General features: G+C 42.2%; 2 protein-coding genes across 5 annotated transcripts; both read left to right on the plus strand.

Annotated features, from left to right (window-relative positions):
• The first annotated feature begins 8,790 nt into the window (after positions 1–8,790).
• si:dkey-30e9.6 (uncharacterized protein LOC564083 homolog) lies at positions 8,791–12,968 on the plus strand. 2 transcript variants are annotated; one of them, XM_036946727.1, is made up of 5 exons: positions 8,791–8,884; positions 9,039–9,519; positions 9,680–9,764; positions 9,988–10,130; positions 10,513–12,968. In XM_036946727.1, exons 2-5 carry the CDS (start codon positions 9,076–9,078, stop codon positions 10,594–10,596), a joined length of 756 nt encoding a protein of 251 aa, XP_036802622.1. In that variant the 5' UTR covers positions 8,791–8,884; positions 9,039–9,075; the 3' UTR covers positions 10,597–12,968. The 2 variants fall into 2 exon arrangements, with proteins under 2 accessions (XP_036802622.1, XP_036802619.1); XM_036946724.1 differs by lacking the exon at positions 10,513–12,968 and having other exon boundaries at positions 9,988–10,435.
• Positions 12,969–13,291: 323 nt separating this feature from the next.
• arl4aa (ADP-ribosylation factor-like 4aa) lies at positions 13,292–15,886 on the plus strand. Of its 3 annotated transcripts, none has more exons than XM_021560237.2 (2): positions 13,292–13,421; positions 14,431–15,886. In XM_021560237.2, exon 2 carries the CDS (start codon positions 14,531–14,533, stop codon positions 15,131–15,133), a length of 603 nt encoding a protein of 200 aa, XP_021415912.1. In that variant the 5' UTR covers positions 13,292–13,421; positions 14,431–14,530; the 3' UTR covers positions 15,134–15,886. The 3 variants fall into 3 exon arrangements, with proteins under 3 accessions (XP_021415912.1, XP_021415894.1, XP_021415903.1); XM_021560219.2 differs by lacking the exon at positions 13,292–13,421 and adding an exon at positions 13,774–13,965; XM_021560228.2 differs by lacking the exon at positions 13,292–13,421 and adding an exon at positions 13,972–14,138.
• The last annotated feature ends 8,210 nt before the right edge of the window (positions 15,887–24,096 follow it).

Genomic DNA, 24,096 nt, shown 5'->3' on the forward strand with positions numbered 1-24,096 from the left:
TGGAAAATCTATCAGGTAAAACACAGATATTCCCCTCATGCAGTTTCTTTCCCATAACAAGTAATTAGGTAAAATCTCGATCGTACATTCCGATTCACTTAGTTTTTCAACCATGTAAACACTACATACAATCATGTATAAATCTAATCTCGGGAAAGAACAAGTGATCTGACCCATTAACAAATACAGGTAATTGACAATTTTATATTTTAATCTAAACACTTGACCTCATTTTGTGCAATTTTCCCTATTACAATTAGTTATGCATGAATGGAGTGAGGAGAAAATACTACTTCCTATACCTCCTGTGGGAAATCTAATATCAGCTAATGGAATACTGCTGTGTAATTACTTTGACCTCCACTTACAAACCCTGAATGTACAACTTCATGTACACACAACATGGTTTTGGTATTTGTACTTTTATCCTCTAATTTGTGCAACACAAAACACGGCCCTCTCACAAACAATATTTACAAAACAGTGTAAAGCCTACCACTAAAGCACACACAGTTTTAACTATAATCACCAACAGAACAAAACAATGGAAGCAAAATACAAAAGATAAAGACAGAACAAGCTCCATGATTTACGTCATTAGGAAAAGTAACAGATAGATCTAGTGACAGGCCTTATAGGACCATTACCGGACTGACCTTGTCCATGTAGCCCAGTGGCGCTGCAACAGGGAACCACTCCAGAGGCCAAAGCCACACACGCATCCAGACGTGTGCTCACATGCCCAGCCCACTTCTGCTTATTGATAGAAAGATGGCACTATGGAGAAAGTGATGTTCATTATAATCAGTTGCCAAGGAGGAGGTACTGCTGAGCAGATTGGCATATTGACATGGTCAATTGTTATACAGACAAAAGGATGGGAGGCTATTAGATAACATGGTAACATGCCGTATTAAAGCTGTCAATATACATGACCGTGCTTCTGGTGCCCTAGATGTACAGGAAATAAAAAATAACCCACACACTGCTTGTTGTGCTCCAGAAACAACCTAAAATATGAGGTCTTCATCAAGTCTCAAGTCAGTTGCTGACCTCTGACCTTTTTAGATATGCATTCAGTGTTCCACCCTTTCTGACATGACATCTAAATATGACATTGACCCAGCACCCTGATTTACACTGCAATCTGTTCACTTCTTTTTTTCTAAGACCAAACATCCTGTTTCCAGACAAAGATAAAAGTAGGCCTACCTAAGGGAGGAGGGGTGAGAGGTTAGACAGTTGAAAGGATGGGGGGGAATGGCTGGATCTAGGACCCACAGTTGCTTTTGTGACTGAGCTTAAACAACGGTAAAAACAGACGTTGGGTCCTGGAACGTGGTCAGAGACGGGCTGTGGTCCAGGCAGACAGGGGCGTTGAGCTGAAGGAGAATGGCTGGGGAGGAAATAGGAGACATGCAGCTTAGTAATGAACCCAAGCGGTTAATGGAAGAACCATTTCCACAACCCACCTCCACAGTCCACACATATACTATCGGCTGCCATTTGTTCTTTGTGTTCTCCATCTGTATTTAGCTTTGTGTGTTTCTTTCTTTCAGTACACCTACAGCTACCAGAGATATCGCTCTGTTTCACAGCGTGATTTGTCTGGGCTATTCACTTGTTTGTGTTCAGACAATATAGCAATTAGGCACCGCTGACAGTTCTCTGCTTTGGCACTCTCCACTACACTTACTGTGGGGTTAAGTGGGATGTGTTTAAGTGCACTTAAACAGAGGGTCATCAGTGGCCTCTCAGGTTGACAGCTTTGACAAAAACCCACAATAATTGGTACAACTGAACCTTGAGGGCTTGGTAGCTGTAAATGATACTGGATACAATGGCAATAAGTATTCTAAGACACAGCTGAAAAGGCAAAGGTTAAACCCAGCTTTATAGGGGCATTAGGGTCAACTCCTTTACAGGGGTTGTATGGCTTGTATCAGGTTTCCTGTTGCCTTTAGCCTCTCTGTTCAGCTGCCATGATGGGCCCAAATAAAAAGGCCACCACACCAACTGCGTGGGTAAACTCTCCCACATGCAGATATGAATTTGTGTAAGGGGATACCCTCCGCTTTACGTCTGACCCCAATATATTGCAGCTGTGACCTCTGACCTCCTCTGTCTGTGTCTAGGCCTGAGGTTCCATTCTCATTCGACCACAGGATATTGGGAATCTATCAGGAAAAAAATCGACAAAGGTTTCTTTCAGCATGTCCAAAAATGTTTTACTCATAGCGCAATTGACCATTATAGATGGCTGACTTAGCATAGCACACTGGCAACTGAATACAATGAATGCAGTTATGGTTTGTGCATGTTTCTCTTAGTTGCCTTGAGAACGCTGACCTGAAAGGAGGAAACCGTCTTGAGGATAACTCATCATACTATTCTATACAACGTAATGTCCAACAACTTCATTGTTGCTTGGGGATAAAGCTGACATAAAACACTGAGATGTGACTAGATCCATTTCACAATGATCACAACATATTGATGAGGGGGCTACTCATTTTACTATTGGGACAGTTGTTACAAAGACAAAGACATACAGGCAACTCCCATGCATCCTCCGAAACACAGCCCAACCAAGCCGCACTGCTTCTTAACACAGCGCGCATCCAACCCGGAAGCCAGCCGCACCAATGTGTCGGAAGAAACACTGTGCACCTGGCGACCTTGGTTAGCGTGCACTGTGCCCGGCCCGCCACAGGAGTCGCTGGTGCGCGATTAGACAAGGATATCCCTACCGGCCAAACCCTCCCTAACCCGGACGACACTAGGCCAATTGTGTGTCGCCCCACGGACCTCCAGAGTCTCTGGTGGCACAGCTAGCGCTGCGATGCACTGCCCTAGACCACTACGCCACCCGAGAGGCCAGCTGTTAGTTTCTTAACGACCGTTCCACAGGTGCATGTTCATTAATTGTTTAAGTTCATTGAACAAGCATAGGAAACAGGGTTTAAACCCTTTACAATGAACATCTGTTAAGTTATTTGGATTTTTACAAATGATCTTTGAAAGACAGGGTCCTGAAAAAGGGACTTTTCTTTTTTTTTGCTGAGTTTACATACATTACATATAACAAGAGACATTCCCTCTACACCTATGCAGACTCCTCTTTCTCTCTCTCACACACACTCACTGTAGAGCCTCCTCAACTGATGTTAACACATACAACATACTTTTCACTTGGAGTATGTAGTGCCATCTAGTGGTTTCTTATTTTCCTCACCCCACCTGACAAGAGGTAAACTATTGGAGACCAAATTAATAATTAGAAATTCCCTGTCAACCTGGACTCAAGGGTAGACGTAACATAGTAAAGGTAAATCAAGGGACACTCCAATTAGTATGATATGTTAGGTTTCGTATTGGTATGTATTCATTTGTGGATGTCCATCATTCATTTTGTATGATATGTTACGAATTACAATTCGTGCAATATGTTACAAATTTTCAAATCGTATGATACACTATGTGGACACCCCTTCAAACTAGTGAATTAGACTATTTTAGCCACACCCGTTGCTGACAGGTGTATAAAATCGAGCACACACCCATGCAATCTCCAAAGACAAACATTGGCAGTATAAACGCCTTACAGAAGAGCTCAGCGACTTTCAATGTGGCACCGTCATAGGATGCCACCTTTCCAACAAGTCAGTTTGTCAAATTTCTGCCCTGCTAGAGTTGCCCCGTCAACTGCAAGTGCTGTTATTGTGAAGTGGAAACGTCTAGGAGCAACGTCTCAGCTGTGAAGTGGTAAGCCACACAAGCTCACAGAACGGGACTGCTGAGTGCTGAAGCGAGTAGCTAAAAATCGTCTGTCCTCGGTTGCAACACTCACTATCGAGGTCCAAACTTCCCCTGGAAGCAATGTCAGCACAATAACTGTTCATCGGGAGCTTCATGAAATGGGTTTCCATGGCCGAGCAGCCACACACAAGCCTAAAATCACCATGCGCAATGCCACGCATCGGCTGGAGTGGTGTAAAGCTCGGCACATCGGACTCTGGAGCAGTGGAAACGCGTTCTCTGGAGTGATGAATCATGCTTCATCATCTTGGATTCCGACGGTCGAATCTGGGTTTGGCGGATGCCAGGAGAACTCTACCTGCATACAATGACATTCTAAATGATTCTGTGCTTCCAACCTTGTGGCAACAGTTTGGGGAATGCCCTTTCCTGTTTCAGCATGACAATGCCACTGTGCACAAAGCGAGGTCCATACAGAAATTGTTTGTTGAGATTGGTGTGGAATAACTTGACTGGCCTGCACAGAGCCCTGACCGTAACCTCATCAAACTTACTTTGGGATGAATTGGAACGACGACTGTGAGCTAGGCCTAATTGCCCAACATCAATGCCCGACCTCACTTATGTTCCAACATCTAGTGGAAAGTCTTCCCAGAAGAATGGAAGCTGTTATAGCAGCAAAAGGGGACCAACTCCATATTAATGCCCATGATTTTGGAATGAGATGTTCGACAAGCAGGTGTCAACATACTTTTGGTCATGTAGTGTATGTTGCAAATTCCAATTTGTTGTGGCTAACGTTAGCTAACGCTAATGTTAGCTAGGCTAACATTAAATCAAATCAAATGTTATTAGTCACAGGTGCCGAATAAAACAGGTGTAGACTAGGGGTTAGGGTTAGATAACATGCTAAGTAGTTGCTAAGTAGCTAAAAAGTAGTAAGTCAAATCAAACTTTACTTGTCACATGCGCCAAGCCTAATACAACAGGTTTAAACCTTACCGTGAAATGCTTACTTACAAGCACTTAACCAACAATGCAGTTCAAGAAAGAGTTAAGAAAATATTTACCAAATAAACTAAAGTAAAAAATTAAAGTAAGTAACACAAAATAACAATAATGAGGCTATACACAGGGGCCACCGGTACCGAGTCAATGTGCAGGTTAGTCAATGTACAGGTTAGTCAAGGTAATTTGTAGGTAGGGATAAAATGACTATGCGTAGATAATAAATAGCGAGTAGCAGCAGTGTAAAAACAAATTAATTTAAGGGGGGGGGGGGTCAATGTAAATAGTCTGGGTGGCTATTTGACTAATTGTTCAGCAGTCTTAGGATTTGGGGGTAGAAGCTGTTAAAGAGCATTTTAAAGAACATTTTGGTCCTAGACTTGGCGCTCCGGTACCAATTGCCGTGCGGTAGCAGAGAGAACAGTGTATGACTTGGGTGACTGGAGTCGTTGACAATTTTTTGGTCTTTCCTCTGACTCTGCCTATAGATGGCAGAAAGCTTGGCCCTAGTGATGTACTGGGCCTTACACACTCTGTCGCGCCTTACGGTCAGATGCCGAGCAGTTGCCTTACCAGGCGGTGATGCAACCGGTCAGGATGCTCTCGATGGTGCAGCTGTATAACTTTTTTTTTTCTTACATTTTACCACGTTTTCTCCCCAGTTTCGTGGTATCCAATTGTTTAGTAGCTACTATCTTGTCTCATCGCAACAACTCCCGTAAGGGCTCGGGAGAGACGAAGGTTGAAAGTCATGCGTCCTCCGATGCACAACCCAACCAAGCCGCACTGCTTCTTAACACAGCAACTTGGACAACTACAAATACTTAGGTGTCTGGTTAGACTGTAAACTCTCCTTCCAGACCCATATCAAACATCTCCAATCCAAAGTTAAATCTAGAATTGGCTTCCTATTTCGCAACAAAGCATCCTTCACTCATGCTGCCAAACATACCCTTGTAAAACTGACCATCCTACCAATCCTCGACTTTGGCGATGTAATTTACAAAATAGCCTCCAATACCCTACTCAACAAATTGGATGCAGTCTATCACAGTGCAATCCGTTTTGTCACCAAAGCCCCATATACTACCCACCATTGCGACCTGTACGCTCTCGTTGGCTGGCCCTCGCTTCATACTCGTCGCCAAACCCACTGGCTCCATGTCATCTACAAGACCCTGCTAGGTAAAGTCCCCCCTTATCTCAGCTCGCTGGTCACCATAGCATCTCCCACCTGTAGCACACGCTCCAGCAGGTATATCTCTCTAGTCACCCCCAAAACCAATTCTTTCTTTGGCCGCCTCTCTTTCCAGTTCTCTGCCGCCAATGACTGGAACGAACTACAAAAATCTCTGAAACTGGAAACACTTATCTCCCTCACTAGCTTTAAGCACCAACTGTCAGAGCAGCTCACAGATTACTGCACCTGTACATAGCCCACCTATAATTTAGCCCTATCAACTACCTCTTTCCCAACTGTATTTAATTTATTTATTTATTTTGCTCCTTTGCACCCCATTATTTTTATTTCTACTTTGCACATTCTTCCATTGCAAAACAACCATTCCAGTGTTTTACTTGCTATATTGTATTTACCTTGCCACCAAGGCCTTTTTTGCCTTTACCTCCCTTCTCACCTCATTTGCTCACATTGTATATAGACTTGTTTATACTTTATTATTGACTGTATGTTTGTTTTACTCCATGTGTAACTCTGTGTTGTTGTATCTGTCGAACTGCTTTGCTTTATCTTGGCCAGGTCGCAATTGTAAATGAGAACTTGTTCTCAACTTGCCTACCTGGTTAAATAAAGGTAAAATAAAATAAATAAAAAAACAGCGCGCATCCAACCCGGAAGCCAGCCGCACCAATGTGTAAGAGGAATCACCGTGCACCTGGCAACCTTGGTTAGCGCGCACTGCGCCCGGCCCGCCACAGGAGTCGCTGGTGCGCGATGAGACAAGGATATCCCTACCGGCCAACCCCTCCCTAACCAGGGCGACGCTAGGCCAATTGTGCGTCAGCCCACGGACCTCCTGGTCGCGGCCAGTTACGACAGAGCATGGGCGCGAACCCAGGGTCTCTGGTGCGCCACCCGGGAGGCTGCTGTATATCTTTTTGAGGATCTGAGGATCTGGGGACCCATGCCAAATCTTTTGGAGGGGGGATAGGTGTTGTCATGCCCTCATCACGACTCTCTTGGTGTGTTTAGACCATGATAGTTTATTGGTGATGTGGACACCAAAGAACTTGAAACTCTCAACCCGCTCCACTACAGCCCTGACGATATTAACGTGGGCCTGTTCGGCACGCCTTTTCCCGTAGTCCACGATCAGCTTCTTTGTCTTGCTCACATTGAGGGAGAGTTTGATGTCCTGGCACTACACTGCCAGGTCTCTGACCTCCTCCCTATAGGTTGTCTCATCATTGTCGGTAATCAGGCCTACCACTGTTGTGTCGTCAGCAAACTAAATGATGGTGTTGGAGTCGTGTTTGACCACGCAGTCGTGGGTGAACAGGGAGTACAGGAGGGAACTAAGAGCGCACCCCTGAGGAGTCCGAGTGTTGAGGATCAGCGTGGCCGGCGTGTTGTTGCCTACCCTTACCACCTGGGGGTGGCCCGTCAGGAAGTCCAGGTTCCAGTTGCAGGAGGAGGTGTTTAGTCCAAGTGTCCTTAGCTTAGTGATGAGCTTTGTGGGCACTATGGTCTTGAATGCTGAGCTGTAGTCAATGAACAGCATTCTCACATAGGTGTTCAATTTGTCCAGGTTGGAAAGGGCAGTGTGGAGTGTGATTGAGATTGCGTCATCTGTGGATCAGTTGGGGCGGTGTGCGAATTGGAGTGGGTCTAGGGTATCCGGGATGATTCTGTTGATGTGAACCATGACCAACCTTTCAAAATACTTAATGGCTACTGACATGAGTGCTACAGGGTGGTAATAATTTAGGCAGGTTACATTTGCTTCCTGGGGCACAGAGACTATGGTGGTCTGCTTGAAACATGTAGGTATTACAGACACTGTCAGGGAGAGGTTGAAAATGTCAGTGAAGACACTTGCCAGTTGGTCCGTGCATGATTTGAGTACACGTCCTGTTAATCCATCTGGCCCCGCGACTTTGTGAATGTTGTCCTGTTTAAAGGTCTTGCTCACATCGGCGTTATCACATAGTCGTCTGGAACAGCTGGTGTTCTCATGCATGCTTCAGTGTTGCTTGCCTCGATCGAGCATAAAAGGCATTAAGCTCGTCTGGTAGACTTGCATCAATGGGCAGCTCGCAGCTGGGTTTCCCTTTGTAGTCCGTACTAGTTTTCAAGCCCTGACACATCCGACGAGAGTCAGAGCCGGTGTAGTAGGATTCAATCTTAATCCTGTAAGTAATTAGATAAAAATCAAAAGTTGTCCATGATGAGATTCAAATACGCAACCTCAGGTTTGCTAGACATTCGTGTTATATGCCCACCCATCCACCCCGACTAAGTAGCCTTCTATGTTCTGTAACCATACCAAACATAACATATCATACTAATTTGAGTGTCCCGGATTTACATGTACTACGTTACGTCTAGTATGAGATTAGACTGCCTCTGTCTTCACATCCTGACTGTGTAAATTACCATATAATTTTCTACTCTATTACTCATAACAATTCCGTGATCAAACACATTTGTGAACAGACAAACACTGTAGATTTAATAAAATATTCTAAGAAGCTACACTAAAGTTTACACATTCAAAAACTACCCTTCAGGATAGAAAGTCTACCAAGCACAGACCGCGTCATTTCATATGCCTCCAAATTACTTAGTCAGTCTTTACTAATCTGACAGGTTCTTAAATTTGAGGGTTGATATTGGCATTCAGAGGGCACATTGTTCCTCGGTTGCTAGGACGTTTCTCTTTTTTCTTTTAGCGGAGTCTCCTGCTGTTCTCAGACCTTTTGCATATTCTTTATGTAAAGTCTCCAGACCCTGGTCACTTAGCAACCACTTTTATTGTATTAACACTTTCTTCCTGTGTTGTCCCTTACTTCACATCAAACAGTGCAAGCTGAACTTGAAACTTGGTCATTTCTGAACATGTGTCTTCTGTAACAGATTGTGTCTTTGAAATTCAAGGTAAGAGTAAAATCATTTATCCCTGGTCAACGCCGTTTGATGTATTTAAAAGAGGTAGAAGCAAAGTGTGTAATGTTAGACACTTTAGAGTTTTCTACTGCTGTATGGTTGAGAAGTTCAATAGCCCTTAATTATTTTCTTTGCACCTGAACAGGTTACCGTTCATACAATTTCAGGACTGTGATATCACAATGACCTCTAACAGTTATTTGGATCCTTCGACATCAGTTTATTTGAATAAAAAGACAGTCTTTTCTGCCAGCCTGAACTTAGCCACCATAAGAAGCGAAGGTTTTATCCGTCCTCATTATTCACATCAGGTTGACCCATGGAACTTGAAGCCGCCTGATTTCTCTCCTAAACTCTACACATCTCTGAGTGTCCCTCGAAGGAAGAAGACAAAAAATACACATAATCCTTTACTGACACTTGCCTCCAGTGAGACAGTCTTAAGTGTGGACAGATTTACCCCAAACATTCTAATTCCTGAGATTGACCAGAATAAAAAAGCACTGCCAAAATTCAGCACATCATACAGACCTCCTGGCTCTTTAGAATCCAAGCTGATGTTTGTTAAAACAGGGAAATACCCTCCTGTGGCCTACAAGAACCCTAAACCACATAACTTTAGACAGGTATGTTGCTGGCATATAACATAACACCTTCCTTCCATGTTGTTTGTGATTTCCATGATTTGTACAAAATACTGGTACTAAATTCTTGCAGCGTATGATTCTAACACAAGATGGCGACAAATATATTGAAAAACATTTCGCTCTGAAACATTTTTTTCAGCTTGCTGATGACATGCCAAATATGGTTACTGCAGCTGAAAGGGATCCTGGTCAGTTGAACTTCAAATCTCAGCACCTGAGTATAAGTAAGTCAGCTTTCCTGAATATTGGCGCGGAGACACTGCTCTATTACTGTAATTAGACAATTTCCTAAGCATCATCCATTTTGTGCTTGCTCATGATATAAGCACAAAGTCATTTATCATTTGAAGGCTAAATCCATGGCCTTTTATGAAAACTATGCCTACATTACACAGCAAACTCAGCAATATCCTGCCAACTGTGACACTGGTTTCCATTCTACTCCAGTTAGGGGGACCAAATCGGACACAGACATTTATTCAAGGGAACCTTTTGGGAAGATGGACACCTATAAGCCAACAGAGCCTAGATGGGAGGCCAGGCTCACACTCCCTAAATTGCCTTGGCCCCCAAAATCTGCCTCCTACACTGTGAGTGGGCTGGTTTATGCCCAGTCTGGCTATAGGCCCCACACCATTTTAATTCAATGCTTTTATGATACTTTAGGCCACTTCCGAAACGTGACTTAGTCAGTTACCAAGTTATTATGCTGTTTAACACTGTTTTGGTAAAAGGCTTAGGGCTTGAGAAATGTAACCACTCAAATTCATAGGCAGAGATATTGATGCAATGATTGACCCTCCATTATATCAAAATTATTGTTTTAACTACATGTTTTAAAGCTATACAGTGTAGGATCATCTTTCCTCCATTAAAAAGCCTAGAGCATAAGGCAAACCCATAATAAATATAGTATCTTCTGCTTCAAGTGTCTACTGATATACATTTTCTAAAATATTTTCTTCTTCTCAGAGACACAGGCACAGACGCGGAGTGTACAGTGCTTTCATGGACAGAGTAGAGGAGAAGATCTCCAGCTCTTGGAAAACTGGCTGACACTTTGACCTCTAAAGTCTTCTATGGAGTCCACAGCTGTGCAGTGATCTGTGCATCGGCTCCACTAAAATTTCCAGTGTGTTAAGCCAGACAATATGTTCTAATCTGGGTGTGTGAAAGGCATGGCTGAAATATTTGTATTCACAGAAAGGAATCTTGCAGGCTATAGCCTAATAAAAATACTTTGAGGTATCATGAAAATACAATAATTGTAGGCTAGACTAGAGAGTTCATTGCAAAACAATTGCCCATGCCATGACACTTTTTGAAAGATGTCAATTTATCTAGGCCTAATAGGCTATTGTGTGTGTATAAATCTATTCTCTCAGACAATAGGCAACAAAGATAATCCCAGTAACTGGAAAATGTAAACAAAGTGTGTCATTACAATGCCATTGAAACTAATTTCTAAAATGTAGGCCGAAATGCAATTAAAGTTCACAATTGGAGAGCAGCTAAACCTCGCTTAATCCAGAACAAAAATCTGGAGTAATTAGTCAGATGCTCGATTAAATTCTGGGTCCATACATGAGGGAGGGAGAAGGGAACAAACAGCTCCACCTGTTCTCTTCGCAAGTTAGGGGCAAATCTATGGGCCAAATGTTCCCTCCCCTTTCCGAAATTCTAAAGCACCAGAAATAATGCTCCTCATTATCTCACACTTCCCATTGTATCTTGACAAATGAATGTACCATTTATGTTAAAGTCGTCTGTCAACAAGAGATTAGAGAGCAGCCAAACTAATTTCGGAACCCGGAACCAAATTATTGAAAATGTTTGTTCATGTAGCAATTACAAGCACATTCCTATTGCTAAACGTGCCCTACATTTGTAGGCTATATAAAAGTTTGCATTCGAGAGAAAAGTTAAGTATATTTAGAAGTTGTAGCCTACACATTGTATTCCTGACCTGGGGGGTATACTACAAAGCAGCATCAATGATTTAGCCAGCTAACTTTTATAAGCAACCAGAAATAACTTGGTTTTATGGTTAATAAAATAAAATTGTTGTTAAATCAATTAGACCATGCCCATGTCAAGCTTATCTTTATACAAAATAAAAAATTATCAGAATATTGTTATAATCCTGTTTTGTAGTATGCCCACAGAGTTTCTAAACCTTGTTATAAACTGAGTGGTTCGAAAGCTGAATGCCGATTGGCTGAAAGCCATGGTATATCAGACCGTATACCATGGGTATGACAAAAACATTTTTTTACTGTTGTAATTACGTTGGTAACCAGTTTGTAAAGCAATAAGGCACCTTGTGGTATATGGCCAACATACCACCATGTCTGACTCCAGGTAAAAACTGCAGGTAGCCTAGCGGTTAACAGAGTCCCACCAGTAAACGAAAGGTCGCTGGTTTGAATCCCCAAGCTGACTGGGTAAAAACTAAAATCTATGTGCCCTTGGGCTAGGCACTAAACCCTAATTGCTCCTGTAGGTCACTCTGGATAAGAGTGTCTCCTAAAATGTAAGACGTTGTGCTTAAGAATAGCCCTTAGCTGTGGTATATTGGCCATATACCCCTCTGCAGTAGACCATGGATATACTGACAAGATACATGTCCCTCTGCCCTAACGAAACCTTTGTCCACAAAGCGGCATGGAGGGCTGTCTCGCTCCCGCCTATCCTTTCTTTGAATTGGTTGCTACATCACATTATTGTAATCCCTTTTTAAATATTTGATTAGGGTCGTTGACGTCAACCGCCTGTATTCAATCTCGAGACAACTCCAATATGAAGTGTTTGTTATTTTCAAAGTTGCCGGGATGTCACGTACCCTATTTATAACAGTACAATCGTAACAACTTAAACATTACAAAACTTATATTCGATCAAATAAACCTCGTGTTGCAAATAAGCCATTAAACGCCACCTGCTGTAGGGAGGCAGATTTTCCGCCGAGTTGGACCCCTCACTCTGTCTGTACTCGCCAATTTCGATTGTTTGTAAACTGGTTCGACCTGGATGGCGCGCTTTGGTCACGTCCACATTTTATCCAACAGGTGCTTGCGCTTAGTAATTACAATGTTCTTTGTTGATGGGTGTTTGCCTAATATCTTTCTTCGTTGAATATTTATGTGACATTATGTCCAGATGTGTTGAAATGTATTATGTATTTGCTAGTGATATTGAAACTAGTGAAGTATTGAGTGAGATCTTTATTTAAACTGAGGAAATACCTGTTATGTTCATTTTGGATTATCCCAGTTTTAAGGGTTGGGTTATTATTATGATTATTATTATTTTTACCTTACTGGCCTCAGATGGCTCATTTTCGGGTAAATTTAGGCTGGAGTGGCATGTTGTCCCAGCTGGGGCTCTGCTAAACTCAGCTGTGTGAGGAATTGTCGGCACTCTGCCTAAAAGGAAGCTAACCTTCTGCACCTGTAAATAAATTCCACCATTTTGTTCATTTTGCACTTGATTCCGTCGGACTCCTTCTTCGCAACCCCCTGACAAAACGGATAGTGCTATCCAGAATCCCTGGGACGTCCCTAAACTAAATCACACCTTCATTATTTTAAATGTAAACTTCAATGGGACGCTATTTCTAAAAACATAGGCTAACGTATTTATTTTTAATTATATATAATTAACATGATTTAAATAGATCCCGCAGGATTATAATTTCTACAATTAATCCTGTGATTATTCTCACTATAAATTCAGTATGTGTGGGATACATTTTATACTATTGACCAATCAGTTTGAAAGTAAACAGATAAGGACGCATCATGGGGCGGCGCTGTTTAGCGTGTATCAAAACCCAAGCCAAGGAACATTGGACACACGAACACAGCAACAACAAAAAAACGGTAAATTAGGCATTTTTTATAGTTCAATAAATTGTTCATTTTAATTCATTCATATCACAAACTATTTAGTGACTTTTCGTTCTTTTCTTTTACATTTTGTTTCTTTTACTTTTACGAATATAGCCTACAGAATGCTTGGCTTGCTATGTTAATAACCATTCGTAAATATTATGTTTAGACTTTGACCTAGCATACTATCAGATACGTTTTTATTTTAGGCATTGCTGATGTTGCATAGTATTGCGTAATGATAGTATAATAAATCTATTGGCTGGAATAATGACGTTACAGCAACAGGTGATGGGCGTGGTCTGAATGTATACATTATTGACGGACTACCCCTTGAACCAATCGTTTGCTAGAACATGAGCAGGGTTTTCCACAAATTGCACTGCAGTATTATTCTATGGGAATGAAACCGTCTAGTAAAATAATAGGACGCTGCTGAGCTCGCGACAGTCATCAGAAGCTCTGTATTGTGAACATTGGATAACATGTTACTGGACCTCGTGAACACAGTTCCGCGTATTCAGAGTGGATAGATGTAAGTGATGCCCTGCACGAAAGATGTCTGGCTGGACGGAACGGTTGTAGACTATTATAAAGATTTATGCCGCAATTTGAGAGCCTGGTATCAGGTCAAGTGGCGTTACTGGCTGTCAGCATCTGTATGCCTATCGACTTTATCTTAATTTACGCGCCTATCTTTGGCAATAGGTATGTGCATGGCTGCCGCCTAAAATTCAAGTGTGTAACGTACCTTGACAATGTCCGGTATTTCTGCATTGTATTTTCATTTGAGCCTTTATAATTGAGGGTGTCTAATGAATGTCATGCATTTGGCAGTACTCCGGTCAAATGCTGCCCTCAATAAGTGAATAACACATGGATAACGGATTTGATCACCTTCATATAGTCTATAGGTATTCTGTATCGATTTAAGTTTGCGGTAGACTTATATTTGTGTCCTATTTTTGCTTGGCTGAAGTAAAATTTGTTTTGTTTTTAGGTCACTGTTGTCTTCTAATTGGAATATAATCAGTGCCAATCATCGTTGGAAAAGTAGACCAACCCTTTTATTCCACCTGTTGTTCCCCACATGAGAAAAGATGGGGAATAGATTATCAGAACCACAGACCTTCCTCTCAAGAATCCCCTTCTTTCAGTCATTCCATATCGCCATTTTGGGACTGGACTCTGCAGGTAAAACAACTGTCCTGTACAGGTTGCAGTTCAATGAGTTTGTCAACACAGTGCCTACCAAAGGCTTCAATGCAGAAAAGGTCAATGTGTCTTTGGGCGGCCACAGGACGGTGACCTTCCATTTCTGGGACGTGGGTGGTCAAGAGAAGTTGCGTCCATTGTGGAAGTCATACACACGCTGTACCGATGGAATTGTATTCGTGGTGGACTCTGTAGATGCCGAACGCATGGAGGAGGCTAAAACGGAGCTCCATAAGATCGCCAAGACCGGAGACAACCAGGGAGTGCCACTGCTGGTGGTGGCTAACAAGCAAGACCTGAGGCACTCTCTGAGCCTGGCGGAGATTGAAAAGGCACTAGCGTTGAAGGAACTGGGCCCTGGCACGCCTTGGCACCTGCAGCCCACCTGTGCCATCATAGGAGACGGACTGAAAGATGGCATGGAGAGACTCCATGACATGATCCTTAAACGGAGAAAGATGCTCCGCCAACAGAAGAAAAAGAGATGATCAAGGAGGGAACTGAATCTCTTGTTTTAAATGAAGGACAAAAAGGAGATGTTCTCGCACCTGGGTGGATATAGGAATTCTCCCATAGGCTCGGCACACTGAGTTATATCAGTCAATGTTAAACTAGGTTCTCGTGTCTCAGACAGCAAAGTCTCTTGCTTCATCTTCAGTATTTGTTGCTTTTTAGTGGTTGAGAAAGCACTATGAAGGTAAAGGATTTGGTGTTTCTGAATTTATATAGGAATTTGTAAATTGTCGTTACAAAGAATGGTTTTGATCCTTGATGTTAGACCATTAGTAATGGCTACTTCAAAATTGAACACCAAAAATGACATGTTTGATGAAGAACAGAAAATAATTAACTTCTCTCTACAAAGGTTAGTGGGAGGACAACAAACGTGGTCTTCCTCAAAGGGAACTTTTGAACCTTGTAAAGAGTGCCTAAGCTACTTTTAAATGTTGTACCTTTTTGGACATTTTTGTTTTACATGTTTCTTTCCTTCTCAAAAGGAAGGTACAGTCTTGCGCTTTTTGTCTGTCTAGTGTACCTCTACTGTCTGTTTGTTAATGCACTTTAGATGACCTTTTTTGATGGAGTTTACAGCCTTGAGGTTTCCCAATATAGCTTATTACTCAAAGAGTTTAGTTGCTTCAGAAGAAGCCAACTGTACTGGGTCCCTATTGGCCACATGGACAATAGATGGGATATGTGTTTCATGTTTTCATCTTTAATTAAAAAAACTTTTTGCAGCACTGCTTTTGTTTTGTATGAAGGATATTTCTATTTTGATTATTTGTCGTCATAATATTTTCAGAGAAGTTCTGCAGATCTGATAAACCTGATGAGATGTGTACAATGTATGTCCTCTGATTCTCATATTTGAAAGAAACTGAAGTAAATCAAAAATGAATCTTGGTTGCTCCTGCTCACACTTTGTTCTGATGGATAATAAATCTCCTCCCTTTTTTCTCTTTCTGAAAGTAAACAAGACGGATATGATTGAGGTGATGGTGGTTGAGTGTTTACTTGCCGTGTGATTATAGGGCCTGGAGTCCTTTTTCTGTTTTCTGGAGCCGAGAGGCTCAGCAATGCAGTCAGGGCAGTCTACTCTGCATGCCAAGCCAGATGCCATACCCTCTACAACAGGCTGGGGCAGGAGGAGACTGGAGGCTTGGGAGCATTTTTGTGATGGGGAGAGGCTGTTGTCACATAGCTCAGTGAAGTGATGCCTGTTGCTCACCCATCCCTTTAGAACAATTATAACCTTGTACTGTAGAGCAACAGGGGGAGCAGCAGTTGACCTACTAAATATAGTACTATATTTGCATATGTTATTCTGTTCCTTACAATGCTCCACTTCAAGTGCAGAATTTGCTCTATGTTCTCATGATGTATTTGACAAAATTATTTGACCTGTTTGTAATGGTCCTGTGTGTTATAGATGCCATTTCACTGTCTTTTTTTTCCTGATTCAAATGATATTAGTAATGTTAAACCTACACCACATTTTACAATGTCTGTCATTTTGATTGATTATGCATCAGGTTTTAAAGACAGACAGTACAGTCTCAGGTCCAAGGTTTAATCTTGAGGGTGTCACTCCTTATCTGTGTTGCGCAACTCTTCCCAGCTTGTTTTCCAAGGAAGGAAACCCAGTTGGATGGCAGCAACACATATTCCTGTTATTCCCATTCTATGAAATGGAGGTAATGGGAGTGAGTGTGAGTCTGATCATGGGACTAGTTTTGGGGTCAGATCCTGATACAGGCCTGGTGGCAGGGTCTCTTCCGTTGATCTGCTGATGTAATTAACTAGGGATTATGTTTGAACATAGCTTTGGAAATCCTGAAGCTGGTTTCCTTTCTCACACTTTGCTTTTGCTAACTCAATTATACACTAACACGGGAAAGTACATGCCCTGTAATGGCCCGTCGTCACATGATATCCCTGTGCCCAACTAGTTTTCTGGACATCTACTAGTTGGTGGGTTTTATTTGACCGCTTGGCCCTGGCTGAGGTCAACTCTGTGACGATAGTAAGTCCCTCTCCTCAGTAACAGGATCACTGTAGGAAAGGCATTGTCTCACGGCTGCACTGGCAACTGCGTGTCGCTTTAGGAAGACAATTGTAGGAAAGGAGAGAACCACTCCTCATTCCACTACTCTACTAGCTAACCTTGAGATTAGGAATGTCGTGCTTCAACTCACTTTCTCAAAATGCAAGAACATGTACATCAAGTCTGTCTTCTGGAGCAAGTCGGAATCAAATATTTTTTGTGGCAATATTTTCTCTACCTGTGTAGTAAAAATATATTTTCTATAACTATACATTTTCAAGCTGTGTATACTGTATTCAAGGGGAGCTGCAATAATGCATATTCCTATGCTGCTCATTATGCAGGGTTATATCAGGATGAATCTTTTTCCTGTTTTAGCGAGCGAGTGGCCTATTTACATGTGAATTCTTCCATTGTCCTAGCAGCCTCTCTGAAAGTAGGGTGAACGGGGCCACCTGCAAGGGGAGAGAAAGAAAGAGCGACAACTCTAGAGAAGCTTGCTCTTGCTCTTCTTTGGTGTATGGTTGCTGTCTTTACATTAATCCTCAGAAGCATGAAAAGAGAGACTGAGAAAAAGTGAACAGTATAACAGGGTTTTACCAAATTTATCCCGCAGGGGATTTTTATTTGGCCCCCCAAGTTGTCTGAGCAAAAAAAAACACCAGCAAATCAGCTCCAAGTGATTTCAATTTGGAAATCTGTTCCAAAGTATTCCCAACCATAATAGATATATGTGAACGTATACAAATCTAAGCAAGGTTTGAAATTGTTATGTTTTAGTCAAAAATGTCAGTTTGGGCTTCAAATTTGCAGTCTTCAAATGATTTGTCATTGTGTTCTGGCCTCCTGACTATCCGCTCAAGGAAGAAATCGGCCTGCGGCTTAATGTAGTTTATGATCCCTGGCATATCATCTATCGTTGGTCCCATAGATTCATTCATTATCCATTAATTAGGGATTATAACTTTCTGTATCATTGTTCTTATTACTATAATTGTTCTTATTACTTATTACTATTATTATTATTCATTTAATATTCTGGGTCTTGGAAGTCATGGGAAGTAAGACCAGTAACAATTGTGTTGTCCTTGCTGTTGTTGCTTGTGGTGATTTATTTTGCTAAAATATTGCTCAGTTGGTTTGGATATCGTGCTGGCAACGCCAACTCTATGAGTTAGTTCATTAGCTACTCACTGAATGTGAATGTGATTTCATTATTCCTGTCTGGGCGGTTTTACTATGCATAGAAGTCAGTGCTGCCTGTGTGTTCATGTGATGGCATCCCCTGCCTTATCCTGTGTGGAAGGCTCTGTGATGGCATCCCCTGCCTTACCCTGTGTGGAAGGCTCTGTGATGGCATCCCCTGCCTTATCCTGTGTGGAAGGCTCTGTGATGGCATTCCCTGCCTTACCCTGTGTGGAAGGCTCTGTGATGGCATCCCCTGCCTTACCCTGTGTGGAAGGCTCTGTGATGGCATCCCCTGCCTTACCCTGTGTGGAAGGCTCTGTGAAAGGCTCATTGTCAAGGTGATGATTGCTTTGTCAACTTTGTCTCTGACTGAGAGGGCTTGAACGTTGGCAGCTGTGATCTGTATGGGAGACTGTCTATGTGGGAGAAAGGGACAGAAAGTGAGATAATGTGTAGATGACTTTGTCATTCTCTCTGCCATTCGGCCATACACACACATACACACACACACACACGTACGTATGTATGTATGTATGAATGTATGTGTGTGTGTGTGTATAAAAAAACTCCCGCCAGTCTAGTCATTGTAAAGCACAAGCCTGTGAAATCTGGCTTTCGTCTCGTTTGTGCAGGATTAGGACCGGGGCAGACTGAGGTCCCCATAGCTTTGTAGTGGCTCCATTGTCTGGTGGCAAACGTTAGGGAAAGTTGTGACCTGTAAAGCAAGGGTTCAACTCAAAGGACTGATTCTTTTGGTGAGGGGATGCGTGGGAAAAAAAATCTATTTTGATGGAGGCAGCTCAAATCTAAATAGGCTAGTTGTGAAGTGTTTTGTTTACTTGTTGTCTCACCAACTTGTTTACTTTGAACTATGTTTCTGAAAAATGACACATACTGTACAGTTGAAGTCAGAAGTTTACATACACTTACACAAAAAATGGTAGACCTCCACAAGTCTGGTTCATCCTTGGGAGCAATTTCCAAACGCCTGAAGGTACCATGTTCATCTATACAAACATTAGTACGCAAGTATAAACACCATGGGACCAGGCAGCCATCATACTGCTCAGGAAGAGACATATTCTGTCTCCTAGAGATGAACGTACTTTGGTGCAAATCAATCCCAGAACAACAGCACAGTAAAACAACCTTGTGAAGATGCCGGAGGAAACAGGTACAAAAGTATCTATATCCACAGTAAAACGAGTTCTATATCGACATAACCTGAAAGGCCGCTCAGCAAGGAAGAAGCCACTGTTCCAAAACATCCATAAAAAAGCCAGACTGCAGTTTGCAACTGCACATGGGGACAAAGATTGTACTTTTTGGAGAAATGTCCTCTGGTCTGATGAAACAAAAATATAACTGTTTGGCCATAATGACCATCATTATGTTTGTAGGAAAAAGGGGAGGCTTGCAAGCTGAAGAACACCATCCCAACCGTGAAGCACAGGGGTGGCAGCATCATGTTGTGGGGGTGCTTTGCTGCAGGAGGGACTGGTGCATGTCACAAAATAGATGGCATCATGAGAAGGAAAATTATGTGGATATATTGAAGCAATATCTCCAGACATCAGTCAGGAAGTTAAGGCTTGGTCGCAAATGGGTCTTCCAAATGGACAATGACCCCAAGCCTACTTCCAAAGTTGTGGCAAAATGGCATAAGGACAACAAAGTCAAGTGATTGGAGTGGCCATCACAAAGATTTGACCTCAATCCTATAGAAAATTTGTGGGCAAAACTGAAAAAGCGTGTGCGAGCAAAGAGGCCTACAAACCTGACTCAGTTACACCAGCTCTGTCAGGAGGAATGGGCCAAAATTCACCCAACTTATTGTGGGAAGCTTGTGGAAGGCTACCCAAACGTTTGACCCAAGTTAAACAATTTAACAGCAATGCTATGAAATACTAGTTGAGTGTATGTAAACTTCTGACCCACTGGGAATGTAATAAAATAAATAAAAGCTGAAATAAATCATTCTCTCTACTATTATTCTGACATTTCACATTCTTAAAATAAAGTGGTGATCCTAACTGACCTAAAACAGGGACTTTTTACTAAGATTAAATGTCATGTGAAAAATTGAGTTTAAATGCATGTGGCTAAGGTGTATGTAAACTTCCGACTTCAACTGTACATTGCCTTTGTCTGGAAGGTCCCTGTCTGTCGCATTGATATTCAAGTCAGCCTGTCATAAGGATGTCGAACCTAAAAATGAAGTTGCAATCCAAGAGGGTAATGTGTCATACGATACAGAAGTTAATGCAGTTGCCCCTCATGACTTTCTCTTCTTTGTCCCAATGCATTTCATTCTTGTTCTATACAGTATGTCGCTAATGTCATATCTAATGGATGTGATACAATCATAAATCTATGTAATTCCTAAATGTTAAACATCAGTGTGCAGAAGAAAGTTTTTGACAACTTAACCCTAATTGCTAATGTAATTGACTAAAATGTAGTTCTAGCTGTAAGGGGTAGACATCTCAGAAACGTCTCTATTTCTATACACAGAAGGTTGACACTTAGCAAACCTTTTCTATGAGACACTGTGGGGGCACCCTACTATCTGCAAGGTAATTCAACAGCCGTGCCATAAAGACTCTTTTATAGGAGTTCATTAACTACAAAGAACATTGGGATTGAATAATGGAACCAGACGCTTTTAACAGAGTCTAGGAGGGGTCGTATTGATGTTGCCCAATCATTTACGTCCACAACCGACTGGCCAGGGGTCCTCAATCTGTTTCGATTTCCATGGCACTCAGGGATGGCCCTCAGTGTAGGAGCTCATTGCTTTCAGGCCGAGGCGCTCTGCTTCGGTACTCTGGTGTATTAGAGGGGGGAGGGGGGGGGGTGTACGAGTGCACCATCTGCCCCACAGCCACATTAAAGTCAAGATAAGAGAGCAAATGATTGGGTTCAGTAGAGTCTGTGTTTCATGGGTCTGCACTCAAACATACCCCTTATCTGTCCCGTGTCTCCTCTTTTTTTTTTTTTTTTTAACGTCAGTAAGAGGAGATGTCTGGTTAATCTCTCTCACTCTGTCCTCAGCTGTCGGCATGGAGAGCTTGGAACTGTTAGCGGGCTGACAGAATCTGTGGTAATTAAATTATTTATCTTCAAACCCTTATCTTACAGTGCCAGGGCTTGATTTGTAGGCTACAGCTAGCAATTTGAACATTAGGATTGTGTTCGGCTTTGAAGAATATTTTTGGACCAAAATGTGTGTGCTAAAGTAACTTGCAAGAATGGTCCCACTGGGCACAGACGTCAATTCAACCTCTATTCAACGTTGTTTCCACGTCATTCCAATGAAATTCAACCAGTGTGTGCCCAGTGGGGTACTTCGAATTAAGTACATTGATCTGTTCATAGTAAGGGTTTCATGTTTGATCAGCTTAGTCAGTTTTGAAACACAGCTGTGATATGTCAGCTAGTGAACCCAAATATATATATATATATATATATACAATATTACAAAAGACGAACTAGAATGATAGTGTAGGTTTCATATGAAGTAGACACAGGACAGAACCCCTTTCTCTGCCCTCTGACCCCCTTGGTCATAAATCAAACTAAATTAAAGTCAGGATCCCCAGTGCATCTGGTGCCCCACCCCTGGTAACAGAGCCTGGCCCTGCCGTTGCCCCTGCTCTCCCTCTGCATTCATCACTGCTTCTCTCTGGTGTGCTCACTCATCGGTGTCCAATGCACTGGAACACTCCTGTCTAGGAAGGCGCAACAGGGTAGCGGATAACAGAAACCCTGTTATCAGGAGGAAGCAATGGGATTCTTCTTTACTTCAACTCAGGTTTCTCTCTCTCTCTCTCTCTGTCTCTCTTTCTCTCTCAGGGTAGGGTAGGGTAGGGTAGCCTAGTGGTTAGAGCGTTGGACTAGTAACCGGAAGGTTGCAAGTTCAAACTCCCGAGCTGACAAGGTACAAATCTGTCGTTCTGCCCCTGAACAGGCAGTTAACCCACTGTTCCTAGGCTGTCGTTGAAAATAAGAATTTGTTCTTAACTGACTTGCCTAGTTAAATAAAGGTTAAAAAAAAAAAAAATTAGGGTTATTTGCGAAACCACCACAGTATGTATGTTAATATGCTGTTTATCAATGACTGCTATTTGATAAGACACAATCTGGATGGTACCAAAGAATAATGGACAAGTACCGTATGTTCAGTGTTAGAATTATTTGCCATACTATAGGCCTTGAGGCTGCTCTATGGCATTGAGGGAAGTGAAGGGCCTGATAAGCTGTAGTGGACTCACTAGTAAAGCTGTGCTTTTATCTGCCTAGATATGGCTGATAATCCATTTAAAGAGGGTAATCCTCTCGTTACTGGTAATTTGCTATGTCCTTAGTGGGGACATGTGACCCATATGCAGCTCTCTGACACCAATGACCAACACTTATTTTCATATGAATTTGACATTTTCAGTATGTTGTTAACTATTAGGTATTGTTCTTTTGAATTAGACCCAAGACCTTGAACACATCTTGGTTCGTCCTTGGTCTAAGCATTAACCGTCCAACAAATATCTACTTTTGTTAAGGCCTACTGTAAGAATAGGTAGAACTACAAGTGCAACAATGTGTAGTGAGAGGACTGAGTGGATAGTGATTATCTTGCCTCATGCATTAGACTTGGCATGCTAGAATGGACATGCATCCAACAGTTGCCAACCTGAGAAACACAGAACTCCTTGCGGTCATTATGGCCATTTCTCCCTGTTATTTTCTGTGGGAAACCAATATCACTTTCTACTCCATGAGCACAGGTGGTTCCTGTTCAATCTGTTTCCTGCTACTGCTATGGTCCCTGTCGCTTTCCTGATTCTTACCTCTCACCGCTTCCAAATAAGGCCAATGCTGTAGACCTTTTCTAACGCGTTTACACATAAGCGTTTGTATTTCTTCAATTGCTACACACAAAGAAATGCATTGGGTTTTCTTACACCATAATTGTCACATCTGAACCATAGAAATACAATGACTATTCTATTTCACGTGTTCCTCATAACCAAATAATGTCCCGTTGAATGAGAGGACGTCAAGATAACTTGATGAAAGTTTAATTTGTTTGTCTCTTTGAAAGGGACTTGACTCTCCGCTGTTCCATAAGAAGCTTCTCCGCCCAGGCGCCCACCATTTGGATCAAACAAACGGATTCCTTTGAGCGGTACTTTGTTTCTGAAAGGAAAGCACGGTGATAATGACTTTGTGATGGTAGTTGAAACTCTAGCCGAGCCTCCCAGTGCCAGATCTGAGGCTGTAGACTGGAAGCTCATTAGCAGTATATCTCTCTGGCTGCATTGGCTGAACACAATGTAGCTTTGTCTCTATGCAGTCTGGGTCTTTGACACCGTGAGACCCTGCGCTGAGAAAGACAATCTGACTCAGGATGGAGGGACTTCAAAAGAGGGCTGGCTCCACCTTTTTAGCTCTCCCTGAAACCACGGAGGACAGTTAGGGGCTGTCCATCATCCCCCGTCATCAAGGGCAAGGCCAGTTCAGTACCTATCTCCCCTTAAACATAAGCTCAATAGAGATTTGTAATACAGATTTCCACTAATGTAGTTGCCTTTCATCCTACATATGTGGTAACAGATTAGATAACTACAGGTGCAATACCACAATAGTGGAATCTGGAACTTCACTTGGATGATTTGTGAAGTTTTGATACCCCACTACTAACACTTCACTTCTTCACTG

This window comes from Oncorhynchus mykiss, chromosome 2, assembly GCF_013265735.2.
Source record: "Oncorhynchus mykiss isolate Arlee chromosome 2, USDA_OmykA_1.1, whole genome shotgun sequence".
Lineage (NCBI taxonomy): Eukaryota > Metazoa > Chordata > Actinopteri > Salmoniformes > Salmonidae > Oncorhynchus > Oncorhynchus mykiss.